Source organism: Podarcis pityusensis (genome assembly GCF_964106645.2).
Source record: "Podarcis pityusensis genome assembly, chromosome: 2".
Lineage (NCBI taxonomy): Eukaryota > Metazoa > Chordata > Lepidosauria > Squamata > Lacertidae > Podarcis > Podarcis pityusensis.
In genome coordinates, this window is record NC_138029.1 from 86212964 (window position 1) to 86227490 (window position 14527).

Below are 14527 nucleotides of genomic sequence, written 5' to 3' on the forward strand. Positions count from 1 at the left end.
CTCTTTTCCAGGTCCTGTAGCACCTAGCACAACATTGGTATCAATGATTAAAAGTGGCAGGAATAATTTTAAAAATAGTAAAAATATTATTCCCCTGTTTAATTCATACCTTTATTGTTCTCCCCTTCCTCTGAGCACTCTTGGATGAGACTGATTTTCTAGATCCACAACTAGTGGGGCTCAGGCCTGAGCATGGAAATGAGACTCCCTTGGTTGATCTGAATTTTGTTGAGTGTGATCCTATTGGTTTTCATTGTCATCTCAGTGTCTTTCAACTCCATTGACCATTATCTCTGTCTGGTCTGATGGGAAAAAAGGAAGTGCCAACTGAGCTGAAGTAGATTTGGACACAAAGGCTGTGCTTGGAAAATCCTATGTCAGCTTATTAAGCCAAGACATGGACAAATCTTTTGACCACACATGTGGTCCTTGTCTGCCTCTTTCAACTTGATTCTCAATTAAGCCATGGTTGGAAGTGAATTAACAAATTCTGGTTTGTGGCATCCAATGGTTTGGTGAGAACCATTGGCAAACCATGGTTATTTCAGTTTCTCTTCCTGAGGACAGCAGTAGACCTGTAAATCACATTGCTGAACAAACCAGAAATGAAAGTAGACAAGGAGCTCTAAGCCGTGATCGTCTTACTCATTTGGAACGGTGTTAGAAACTGATATATGAAAGTTAGGAGCTAAATTACACCTTAAACCTAGGTTATGGGCTCAACAACAAAATGTCTAGGCACGATTTTTTGATAACAAGAATACAAAGCTGAAAATATTATGTTCATTTTATACATGGTCTGGTCCTTCCCCTGCTCATCCCCCTAGTATTCTTAAGAGGGTCTCTTCTCCAGTCTTCAGAGAGCAGCTGGAAGTGGTGAGGTAGAAAAAGGTCCTCCTCTCCTTCCACTCTGCAGTTTTAATCTGAAATCTTAGGTGCAGTACTGCGCCCAGAGCTCAGAAACTGCTCGCGCTAATGAAATTCCCAGTCGCAAAATGTGACTAGAATAATGGGAGTTTGGAACACTGGTTTGGAAGCTCAAACTATGGTTGGGGTTTTAAACTACAGCTAGCACAAACTGTTGTGATTGACTTAAGCAAGAGTTTAATGCACACAAAACTCAGAAGATACTTTTGAAATATCATGCAATCTTTATAAGCAATCTACTGGGAACTGTAGCTTCTCTCTCTATATTTTTAAGCCAGCTGCATTTATTCAACATACTGGGTGAATGGCAGTTGTATTGGCTAGTCATGGCAGGGCAAGTGTTTTGAGAAGAATTTTTCATTTAAAAAGAATGCAGAATACCAAGGGTGACAAATGAGTCATCAAAGGAAGTCTGTGCTCCAGCTCTCTCACAAGGCCTAGTCTCCGCTCCTGCTAGAAGACAGAGGATTCTTTCAAGGCAAATAAGAATTCTGTGTTTTCTCTGGCACCAAAATTATTTGAAACTCGAACTGTGATTCTGCAACATAAACAGAACTTGAGAAGGTACTCCAATGTGCCTCTGCGGAAAACCCCCTCCTTTCTCCCTTGACCAACAGGTCTTACTTAAGCTTAGTAACACTCTTTGAATCGAAACCAGTCAAATGGGTTATATAGAACTCATGAGCAGAGTGAACAAAGCCCCACAGAAGAGCTGGAAATGGATGAGTTTTGTTGAAAAGGAAATGTTTTCCAGCTAAGCAAGCTGTCATTTGGGACTTAATAGCATGTGCTGCTGTAAAGCACAGCTGCATGGATGCCCTCAATGCCCATGGTGTGAAAACACATAGTGTGATCAGCAAATAATCTACCACCACCACAGAACTGCTCTGGCACTGTGCTTCAGCTGTTTCTAAAACTTTTGAGTTGTTAAAGGTAAATCCTGTGTCCCTACTTCAACCTCTTTCTCTCCCCCCCCCCCCCCCCACTTTCCAATGTTCTTAGTTAAAAACAACAGAGGCAAAATGGTAGGTATCGTCTCTTTAAAACCTGAGACGTGTTGCCATAATGAAGATTTTGTGTAAAGGGAAAGCTGTCACAGTGGTGCTCATAACAGAATAGCACCATGTTCAACATCTTGAAGCTCTGAAATTGGTGGGAAACACCAGGGGCTGGGATACGGGCCAAGCGCAGTTCTCCATAGGTCTCTCTATATGTCACTCAGGGCTCTCCTCGGTCCATGTCCCTCCCCATACCAAATCCACTTTTTCCAGGCCACACCCTCACGGTCCCTGTCCCATACCATCAAGTGCTTCTCGCTTGTCCCTGAACTGTGGTAGTGGTTCTTTCATGCCCATGGAGAGGGGAGATTGTCTAGAACTCTCTCACATTTGGGTAGTTGAAATTCAGCTTACTGGACAAAGGTCACAACTGTTGTTCTGCCCACCTTTTCCTCTGATCCTGCCCAGCTCTGGAATATGGGCCCTGGAAAGTTGTGCACAAGGGAATGCTTCCCTCAGACTGAAAAATGTTCCCCACCCATTCTCTAAAATAACTGCGCTAAAATTATTTCAGTCGGTGGTCTTTATCCACATTGTTGCAATGACTAGCATAGGAAATTAGCAATATAAAACCCCCCAAGACTTTTCCTCATAGGAGGGTCTGGCAAATGATCTGGACCTTCTCAGGACCAGTTTTCCTAATTAAACTGTAACAGTGCACCTGTTCCAGCAAATGATGTTAAGAAAACTGGCTCTTTTAGAGAGCATTGCAACTAAGTTCACAAAGCTTACTAGCGCATTGAGAAAAAATGGCCAGACTACCTGTCCACATATAGTCACATCGTTGACCCGAAAGAAATGGAGAACAAGTTATTGTGATGTGGGTTTTCTTTATGGGCTTCTGATATATAAGGACCTTAAATTGTGTACAGTGAAAGTACACACTAAAGCAAGAGACACTTCTGTCAGGTATTCACTAGTGTCTCTTTTCAGTCTTTTAATGAGCAGCTTGAGGCTACAGAGAGGGGAAAGAAAGGGGTAGTCCCATTATTGGCCATTCCCCAACGTGTTGATTATTTCTGGCTATGGATGCTTGCAGGTCAAGCCTCTCTTTCTCTCTCTCTCTCTCGGCTGCAGTCAGATCTGGTCTTGCCAGCTGGCCAGGCAGTGTCCTTATCCACCTGTTTACAGCTTCCCAACCTGCTTGTTCCAGCCTCCTTTGATCAGATTCCTCATCTTAACCCCTGCCTGCAACCAGTTCTTCCTTTCTACTGACCTTCTGTATTGTTTCTCTGCTAACCTGCCTCCTAACCCCTGCCTGAGGTGCTCTGGTGCAGTGCCTCATCCTGCTCCTGCTTCCAATCCTGCCAGGATATGTACCTTCTACTCTCCACATACATGGCTGCCCGTGGCCCAGCGCTGACTAGTCTGCATGTAAGAAGTCTCTGATCTCTCTTCAGGAAACTCATTATATTCAGTGAACCTGAGACATCCTGGATAGATTTTGTTCTCCTTATGCTGCCTATTAGCAAAGGGAAGAGGCAATAATAGTTCGTTCATGAAGACTTGTGCAAAAGTCACATGGCTTTCCTGTGCATTCCTGTTGAGGACTCATTATGCGAAAAAGGAGTGTGTATGCCTTCAGCCAAGTGAGGTTGCCTATATTGGCGTGATGCAAGGCAACAGACACCTTCATCTGCCCCAGCTGCAACAAAACATCTCTCTCCTGTGTTGGTCTCTACAGCCACAGCAGGCGCTGTAACTCTCCAATGGTTTGACTCCACCCCTGAAGTTGTGCTCTTCCATTGTATCCCGAGACAGAGGGATGCCAATCTATATAACTTGCAATGTTTTCCAACTGAAAGGCTTACTTTTGACATAATCCCCATATATGTGCATGGAAATATATGTGCATGGATGGTAGAATAAGCCATCCAGGAAGCATTCTTGGAGAACGCTTATACACTAATTGGATCAATCCAGGAATCTAGCCTCAGCTCAAAAGCCAGTGCATGAGCAGGCTCTGAGGACATTCTGAGAAGAAGAAATCATGAGTTGTGCATTTAGCAGAGCCATTCAAAATGCAGAATATTAACCTCAGGGATATGGTTTGCTGTCCTGCAGCCTTGCAGCCTTTCTGTTGCCCCTGATTCTGTTCACTGAAATAATTTGGTGTGCCCTCCCCCCCGCTCAGTTCTGTGGTACTGTTGCCGTTAACAGGTGAACCTCACCAAGAATGTATCACTCAGTCTGTTTGCTTTAAAAAGGTTTTGTAGAGACTGCTGGTGAAAAAAGGTCATTTATGAAAATATTAGCAAGAGTTGCATATCTGATTCCCCATGTCTGAATTTGGCCCCCAGCACTGATAGAAGCAGAGGCATGTCATTTTTCTTACCAAGCTGTTCTATCCGATGGGAATTAATGTTCCTTCTGATATCGGGGATCATTTTGTTTAGCACTGGAGGGGAGGGGGGAACCCCTTGCAGTGGATTTACCAGATGAGAGATTTTCTGCTGCACAGCAATAAGGCAGAAATAATTTTAGCCTAGAAAATTGCCTCTTTCCAATTATTCTTCCCACCCCTCCCTCCCAAGACAACAAAACAATAATGTAAGTGTTGTGCAGGCAATAGTCTAAAAATATCTCTGCTCTCCAAAAATGTGAGCCTGGTGGGAGGAGATCCTTCTCAATGTGTTGTACTGTGTGAGGCGGGAGAAGAAAAGTAATCTTGCGAACACTGAAAAGAAATGGATGTTGATCGTGCTGGAAACAAAGATTGTGTGTTCCAGCCAAGCGACATCAGTAATATAAAAAGTAGAACTGATACACGCTTTTGCAGAAAATAGAAGATGAGCTCAGCCAATGGTAACTGCAAGTGAAAGCCAGCTTTTGCTAGTTTCCAGCAGCATCAGCCATAGTGTGGTTGGTTTTCACCAGTGCTTGTGCAGTTCAGCTTCGGCACACTCACCCTAAATGTGGCTTAGAAGTAGCATGCTGAAAGTCACACATATTGGAGAATTCTTAGGACTGCCTTGCCACAGGCTGATAACTGAACATTGGCATGGGCTAGTTTTTGACAGGTTGAAATGGTTAGGGAAGCAGGCCTCTGGGTTTGCAATGAATGGGAGTGGTTTGGATGCATCCAGGTTGTAGATTAATCTGTTGCTTTTTCACTGCTGTAATGCATTTAGGAGGCTGCAGGCAGGATACCATTTTTTAAAGCCCCAGAACACCCCCGTACTCAAAGCTGGAAGTCAGCCATGCGCTGCACTGCCCATTCTAACCTTGCAAAAGTTTGAGTCAACCAAATGTACTGACGGGGACAGAACAGGGCGAAACACCTTTCAGAGGCATGTTAGTCTGTTGCAGGGAAACCATGAAAGAGTCTTCCATCAACACGATGCACTAATAATGCATCAGACCCACTAAAATGATAGCTATGTGTACATTTATGTAGCTCTGCACATGGGAAGAATGAAACCACCCATTGCCTAAGCTGCTCCAGCACAACATGCAAAAGTTGAAGCTTCAACACGTTCCCAGTACTAAACCAGATCTGATCCACTTGTCTCTAAAAATAAGCTATAACCACTTAGTGAGGCTGTTCTCTGGCTGCTCCAAAGGTGCAGATTATTCACCTTCTATCCAAAGCTGACACAGCAGCACTGATGGTCCCTAGCTTAAGGGTAGGATTGCTTCCTGGTACGGAGCTAGGATGGATCCGTCCTCAGATTCTTGGAGCCAAATGCCAGATCTTCACCGCTGCCAGATTGGTGTTTCTTTTTAAAGCTCATTCTTCTGCTCAGTGTTAAAAGATGTTTCCCAGATTGATGTTGCATGTGTCCTTGTGTATGTGCTTGCTTGAGGTGCTTCCTGTGCTCTGTAAGAACAATGTTGACTTTGAATGTCCAAAAGGATGCGAGCCCTTGAATTTCCAGATGTTGAAGAGGTGCCCCGCCCTTGGGATTTCCTTCTTCTTGGGTACAATGGTTGAATTAGCTGTGTTGCTTGTTCCTTGAATAATTAAATGCCATGTATTTTGTTAAATCCAGTGTTTCATGTACAAGCTCCACTCCCTTCCTAAAAACCCGTTCTTGATTTACGTGCTTTTATTCTGTGGGGAATTCTTCTGACATGGTCTAAAATAATGTGTACAGAACTGATCCAGCTGAAACCAGTGGCTAAGTTACCATACATCCTCCCCTTCCCATGAACTTCAGCTACCCCAAGCTCTTCCTGCACCTACCACCAATGTGTATGTGTTCCATATAGTTCATTGTCATTATAACTCCAAGGAAGCTGCTTTCTTGTTTATCCAGACTTCTCATTATCCAAATATTTTGCATGGCTCCCAGGCCATCCAGGAAAGAGAGGTCATGCTGCACATATTCATTTTCCCTCTTTATTTAAACTTGAAGTAAACATCTGTACAAACAGAGGACAGACGGGAATGGGAAAGCTTGTTTGCTGGGTAGAAGACTAAACTAAAATGGCCCTTTCCCCATCTCTGGTCTAGCCACTTCTTTTGCTGAACCCCGGCTTTCTCTGGATTGGCAAAATATTTGTTTACCTTTCAGAGATTTCAGATGACCTGAAAATCACAATTAGTCACTATTATTTCCCATGAGGTAGTAATGGTGAAATACACTCTTCAATTATCTTGATTTTAAAAAAAAATAAAGGCTCTCTTGGAAACCAAAGGCAAATAATATGCTCCCTGGTTATGTAGCTTGGATATTCATTTAAAGGATCCAGAACCTAATAGGAGCATGAGAAGAAACCTGTCTGATGGGAGCAAAATCTTTGTTCCTAACAGTGGCCAGCTAGATGCTTTTAGAAAACCTACAGGCCACAAGCAGGGCACGAAGCCAAAAACAACAGCAGCAACAACCCTTCCCCATTGTATGCCTTCAGCACCTGCAAGTAGGAATGTTGGAGAATTCTGATGAAAGTGGATACAGGAATGTAAATTGCAGGTATTCACCTCTTTGTTCAGTGTCCAGAATGAAATAAATCCAGTGAATACAAATAGTATTGCTTTCAGTTAGCAAGCAATTACATTTCATTACGTTTCCTTTGCATTGAAATGAGGTGCATTTCCTTTGCATTGAAATGAGGTGCATCGTAATGACAATGTGATTGTCATAATTTATGTAATTAGTTACGTAAGTTACATAATTTTGCCATAGCGGACTGCAAGATGAATAAGGTCCTTTTGGGCGAAAGATGAACTGCAGCGGAATGGAAACACTGCTGCTTGCTACAGGGAGGAATGGAAAATGCTGCCTTCTTGCATCCCTATATTGAAGTCATTCACATATTGCCCCTGAACATGAAGATTCCCTTTAGGCACCACAGAATTCTGTCCTCCAGGAATTTCTCAATTCCCCTTGCACCAGCTCTTGCACACCACAATCCCTCTCCATAGGCCACTTTGGTCACCAACCGTGCTTTGCACCCTCCTTAAGTGCTTTGGCCTGGGTGGAATGTGTCACTGAATTGTGATAATGTCTTGATTTCTAGGATGGAGGGGTGTGTGTGTGTGTGGAAACCTCTTACTTTTGTGTGGCTGGAATGTAGCCTGCTGTCCAAAGGTAAGAATCGCAGCTGTAGCTCCACCCTCATTTTGCCTCTGGCCCCACCCACAACATGGCAGTTGCCTCCACCCCAGAAGGTTGCTGATGGGGGAATGCAGTCCTTGGGTTGACAAAGGTTCTCCACCCCTGGTTTATTAGAATATCAACAGTAAGGTAAAAAAATGTAAAGGTAAAGGACTCTTGAATGGTTAAGTCCAGTCAAAGGTGACTATGGGGTGCAGCGCTCATCTTGCTTTTCAGGCTGAGGGAACCGGAGTATGTCCACAATAACAACAGTAGCAATCTGCGCAACTGGAGAAGTGTAAACACTAGAGAGCGGGGAGAGGACTGCTTACTTTAAAAGGAATTAGGAGAGATGAGGCTGAGGCTTCTGAATCCAGTAGGCAATGGAATAATCTGTCAAGTGGTGCAGTAGAAGGATCATCATCTGCTGTATGTAATTAAACTAAGGGAGAGAAGAAACAATGCTAGCAATTATCTCTCTTCTCAAAAAGAATCTCGGAGGAAACAGGAGAGCTGAGTTACGTGTCCAAGTAATCCTAGGAAACTGGATGAAAGTCCACAGCCTCTGCATACCAAGATACTGGAGTGTTATTGTAGCGGCTCCCTCTGAACTTGAAAGATGCTGGAATTAGATTGAATTCACTACTTACAAAGCAGTCAAGGAGGCCTGCTGTGAAGTGTGTCAGAATAAAGAACTGCATATGGCAGCTTCATCTTTCTGAGGGATGGTTCAGGTGTTAAATTTTGCTCTCCCTAGCCTTTTTGTTGTTGTTACTACTACTGTGGTCAGACCACGATCCCACCACAGACCACAGCACTATGTTTAATGGAAGCCTTCAGAAAATGGTCTCAGTTACCTAAAAAAAATTTTTTTAAATCCTGAATGCTCACAGATTCTTGGGGTAACAGACTTTGAGACTCAAATGGCATGTTCTGGAGCTCCAGTGATGGTGGAAGTTGCTGCAGGTGAGCTCCTCCTGACTTCTATTCAATCAAGGCAGCTCAGTTAGGTTAAGAAAGCAGCCCAAAGTGACAGGCAAACTGTTTATTACAGGGTTCTGGGGGTGAAGGAGGGCAATGAGGAAACGAGACTGGATCTTTTTCCTTTTCAGCTACAATCCATTTGGGTACAAGGGGCTAGTATGTTTTGTAAAACTGTTTGCAAGGCTACCTCATTCATGTGTAGAAGACTTGTGTGGTTGTTGGTTTCCAGCCAAACCAAGGGCAGATCCATGTAAAAAATATGTTTGCTTGCATGCTTGTTTCTCCACTCAGCTATGACCCAGAATCCACATGGCACAGCTGCCAACCTTCTGCATTTCTGTAATTTCCACCTCTATTCTGATCCTAAGTAAACAAAATAAGATAGCAAGCTGTGTGTTAATTGGCCCACGAGACTTAAGAGTCAAGCAGAGTGCCCAGTACATTATCTGTTTTGAGGAGTTGGAATGGTACATTGCAGAACTTCTATTTTTAAACGTATTAAAAATTCACCTGCTTCCCTTCCCCCAGCCAATCCTCTTGCTTCCTACAAATCTGTTGATAATGTAAAGCTGTCTAATGAGCCTGAATTAGTGTTTTAATAGGAAAGCCTTTGCTGTGTCTGTTTTCGAATTCATTTTAAGAGTGAGATCTCACTAGATGGAGGTGTCAGAACTGAAGAAGCACTTGTAGAATTTGTATGAGCAGATCTAGATAAAAACCTGTGGTGCAACAAGAGAAACACTTTATACCAAATGTTCCTCTGATGAGTGACAGAAGTCTCTCAATGATCTGAATTCTTTCTCCTCTCCCAGCTTGGCTATTCAGCATTTTCCCCTTTGGGAATTAGAGCTACAATGCAGGAGCTGTAATTTTGGCTCAGTGATATGGCACCAGCCCACCTATTCAGATCAGTTTATCATCAGTGCTTATTGCTGCTCTAGTTCTGTTCCTCAAGGGATAATTACGGATTTCAATAGTCCAGTGCCGCAAACAATCCTTATCTGGCAAGAGATGGGTAGTGGAGGAGGCTAATAATTATTTTTCTATTTTTAAGAGCAATGGGCCATATTCCTACAATTTGCAATCAGTTCTCATTCAGGCTGTGAGCTGCATAAGACCCCTGCTGTACCAAATCAGATGCCTCTGAGATAGTCCAGAAAAGGGGTCAAAAAGCCTTTTGCCACTGTTTCGTCCCAGCAGTGGAGGTGCTTTCAGCTGTTATGGCTAATAGCTGTTGATATACAAATCTTCCATTAATCTGTCTAATCTCATAGATAGTAGCCAGCCCTGCATCTTGCTGCAAATAATTCTGTGATTCGGTTTCACATTCACATGTCATACTAAAACCAGGGATGGAAAACGTTTTTGAGCCCAAGGGCCACATTCCCTCCTAGGCAACCTTCCAGGGGCCACATGCCAGCGGTGGGTGGAGCCATAGGCAAAAGTGGGTGGAGCAACAGATGATAAATTTGCCTTTGTGCAGGAAGGCTAGTTTCTACAAAGCCCCTTCGGTTGTTCTTTTTACCAAGCAAGAAGCACTGTTTCCCATCCCTCTCTTAATAATCTGTAGTATGAAATCTGAATTTTTCACTGCTGCCACATACACAGTTTCCTCCAAGATTACCTGAGAGCATAAGAAAGCAAAGACTTTTCTGGACTTGCAGCCTCTTCTCACAGATGCCTATGGGAAGCCCACAGCCAGGACCTGAGCACAACCCACTTGTGATTCCAAGCAACTGGCATTCAGATGCATGCTGCCTCCAATAGTGAAAGTAGGACATAGCCATCATGGCTCATAGCCACTGATACCCTCCCTGAATTTGCCCAAACCCCTTTTAAAGGCATCCACATCCAGACCCCTTCAATGCATATGTGAAATTAGAGTTTTTTGCCCCATCATGCACCTCTGTACAGTTACTCATACTGATGTTTCTGAATAGTTATCAGGAGATCTGTAATTTTTAATTTATCAGTTATCTTTTAGGGAGCTATTGAGTTTTTATAGAATTGGGTAGGGGAGGAATGGGTTCAAGAATTAAAGCACACGGGCTGCCTATGGATCAAAATAGACGCTACTTTAACTGTAATGACCAGTGTAGAGGGGGTAATTTTCATTGGGACCAAAGAGTGTCAAGAGTGGAGATTTCATCCTTTCCTCCCAGTCCTGATCCCAATGAAAATCACCCCGTGCCACAATTAGCGTGAGAGAAAAAGCTGCCTCCCATTCGTGCCAATGGGAAATGTTCTTCCTAATACTAATTGTAGTGTAGGGGATGATTTTCATTTGGACTGGGAATGAGAAGGAAGAGTTAAAACGCCTCACCCCACATGCTGTGGTCCGGATGAAAGTTGACTTAGCCTCGCCCTCACTGTGCCAGATACTGCATTTAAAACAACAAAACAAAACAGATGTGACCGCAATTAAATTAATGTCTGTTTTTGGCTCTGAGATTCCCCAAAGATGATTTCTGAATGTCTGATGAGGGCATAAAATTTCCTTGCTGAAAGGTAATAGACAAAATTTGGAAATGTCATTTTTTCTCTCTTTCCTCTGCATCTCTTATGATGTTTAACATCTGCATTTCCAACCCCCCTGAAGTTAGATTCTAGCCCTGAAATTTACAGTAAGAGCTGATGTGTCTCCTTCTCAGCTTCTGTTGCTCATGCATTTCCTCTTTCTCTGCGTTGTGGACCCTTTTCATCATTTCCTTAACTGTCAGCCATTTCCTTCACTCACTCCAGTATCCAGGTTTGGATCAAGACATCTGCTGCCTTTGAATCAGAAATGCCTTTTTAGCTGCTCCCAGCACAATCAACATCTCTTTTCAAGCTGAATGCTTTAGACACTGGCAGCGCATAGTGGGTGCCAATAATCTTTGTGTAATTCCTGGAAAATTTCTTTCTGCGTGCGTTCATATGCAAGGTATTTGTGTAGTCATGATAACTGACAGACATTCTGGCAGGCTGCCAGTCAATGAGTCCCTCACTCTGTGCATCTGTGGGCAGATGCATCCCCAAGCTAACAAGGGAGAGCCACTCACAGAAGCACATTCTGGAGGGCAGCTGAATCCAGGTCCCCAACACTGAGAGCGAACAGAGCTAGCTATCCAGGCAAGAGTGTGGGGGCAGATCTGTTTGCATGCTGCAGCATTATTTGGGTCCAGGCCACGGTCATTTAGCCTTATGTTTACATCTTCATATGATTACAGCTAACCAGAAAGATGTTTTTGCCATTGGTCATCCCTGACAATGCACAAGAGCTCTTTGCACATCTTTGGCGCCCCCCTTCTCCATTGAATTTCAGATACGATGCTGCCTCGAGCATCTTTACATTAAAGGTGTTGAATATTTTTGATGTAGCAGGTCACTTTTCCTTTCCCCTCCACAGTTGGCCATGGGCAGAGTGAAGGAGACCGTATGGTTGTGTCAGACTTCCATGTGTTTGTCAGAGACAGCTTGCAGCACATTGACCTCATGAAGAAAGACCACCCAGGCCTCCCTGTGTTCCTTCTAGGGCACTCCATGGTAAGCAGTCCTGCTCTATCCCTCCTTAATGGACTCTCGGCTTCCTACCAAGGAGCAGAGGACACTTTCCCCCACTCTGGTCTTTTCTGTTTCCCTACCCCTTTTTCTTCGTTTTATGTTCATTTTACATGGATAATTGCTAAAAGCAGTAATTGCACCCATAGAGTTACTTGCGAACAGGCATGACCATGAGGGATGGGGGTCACATTCACACACACGGCACTCCCAACTCTTATTTCTCTTTGGGCTCCAAAGAGCAAACAGATCTTCCAGAAATGTAAGACGATTGTAAAACACTAGGTGCATTTGGGATATTGTGCTACCCTGTACATTTTCTCAGCCTCACTATGGCCCCCAGTCTGTCCCCAACGTTACCAAGCCAAGAACTCTCTCTCTCTCTCTCACTCACACACCACTTTGCAAGTTGAGTTAAGCTGTTTCCCCTCTTACTGTTTTTGGCCAATACATTTCTCTACAGCTCAAGGACCGTAGTTAGTGTAACAATGGAGCACCAGTGTGGTGACTAAACAAGCCACTTTGGTGAGCTTTTTTGGTGAGAAGCTGTGAGAGGCAAAGAGAAAGAGAACCCACATGACTGGCCACAATATGGCCAAGGTTGAAAGACTAATCAAGCTCAAGGCTGATGTAGTAAGTAGGGAAGACACATCTTTTCCAAAGCTAGGTATGTTTTATTTCTTGTTACTCCATTAATTACTATTAATGGTTAAAGGATGAGGAACTGAAATAAGCCCATTGCCTTCTGGGATGTCCCACTCTATGCAGAGTTATGGCTTTCCCATTCAATTTCTTCTCAGGCACTCTGAAATGTTGGGTAGGCACAGATTCCTTTCTCCACATATGGTTTTGATTAACTGTAAATCAGATGGCAGTTAAAGGAGCAGAAACTACCTAGTAGAAGTCTGTTGGTTCCTAGAAGAGCTAGCCTACACTAGGGAAAAGCTATGGTCAGAGAGATTCAGCACCAGGAGAAGGCAAGTGGGAAAAACATGTGACTGTTAATGTGGCACTTTGAGCCAGAGTTATGTGTTGTCTTTGTTCACAAACCATGCAAGCATGGAAGTTCATAGTAGACACGTAATAATGACCTGGACATCTCTGTGTTCTTTTCCAAAACAAAGCTAGCTCCCCCAGGTGCTTAGTCCCTGTGATTGTGGAGATAAGCTAGAGATAACCTAAAAATTGATAATGCCTCGAGAAAACTTCAGAAACCAAAGTAAATGCTGAGCAGGACTACTTGTGATCTCGGAATGGGAGCTTCAGCATAGCTCCCTCTGCCATTTAACAAAAGAAGCTTGAATTATGCAAAATAAGCGAATATATACAAATATGCACAATTTACTCATAACTCCAAATTCTGCTTTCCTTGATGAAGACTTTTTGTTTCCTTATTGCATGAATGGGAATAATGAGTTTTAAAACACAGAATATGCACAATTATTATATGTTCAATTATTATTATTGTGTATATAAGCAAAACATAAAAAGGATAAGGAATGCAAATACAAAAGGTAGTCTGTTTAAGCCACTTGCCAGACACTTCAGAGGAATGGTATGCCAGTATAGGGCTCTAGAGCATGCAGTTCAACAACTTTCATTATGGGGATACATGCCCTGTTAATCTGCATCTCCAGTCATTAAGGGTTGGTATATTTACCTGCAGTGTTGCATTTGCTTGCAAAGCAAACCCAGACTTCTGACCTCTGAGCCAGATCCCATGGCATAAAACTGGCCCTGGCTCTCTCCTTGCTATGTAATTGCCTTTGCTTGGCACAGCTAAGCAAGGGCTGGAGGCAGCTATCAGCGCTGCAGGAGTGCCAGTGTCCACTCCTGCATCAATAGTAGGAACGGGATAGTTATTCAGTGTGTTGTTCCTTTCTATAGAGTGGCAACCAGTAGGATCAGCTCATTAGTTAAGGCCCCTGGAAGATCTTCTAAGCCAATATGATGCCCCCTCCTTTTATCTAGCATTACTACCATGCTGTTAGCCATCCCCATATCCCACGGCATTATGCTTCAAAGACTTGCCACATGAAAAGTGCATTAGCTATTGTTAAGTTTAAAAAGAAAATACTGAGTCAGGATTAGTGGGTGCAGTTTTGCAACCGGGGAAATCTGAAACATGAACTCCCCTAGTTCTAAAAGCCTCACTCCCCTTTGAACAGGACCCCTATTAATTAATTCAGTTGAATTTGCCTTAGGAAACAGAGACGACTACAAATCCCATGCTCCCTGGCAGGAAAATGAAAACTTTGAACATGCTCAGGACCATCATTTTTGGTTCAGTAGGGGCTAGGCAGCCTTCTCCTGTTTCTAGAAAGACTTTTCTTTGTTTGGAATGGGTAGTAGCAGAATTCAGCACACACAAAAAAATTAATTTTAAGTTTCTGAGTGTTCCCAAGGAAAGTTCAAAGCAAAACAAAAATGATTTTTGAGACAAGCTGGTTGAGTTCACCCGTTATTAGTCCGAATGCG

At 43.3% G+C, this 14527-nt stretch overlaps 1 protein-coding gene across 10 annotated transcripts in view; it reads left to right on the plus strand.

Moving 5' to 3' along the window:
- The window catches only part of MGLL (monoglyceride lipase), a 90852-nt gene that overhangs the window by 57845 nt on the left and 18480 nt on the right, over positions 1-14527 (plus strand). For all 10 annotated transcript variants that reach the window (XM_080996966.1, XM_080996962.1, XM_080996965.1 and 7 more), the window contains one exon: positions 11898-12034. In XM_080996966.1, coding sequence (XP_080853092.1) covers positions 11898-12034 — 137 coding nt within the window. The remainder of the gene's footprint in view (positions 1-11897; positions 12035-14527) is intronic.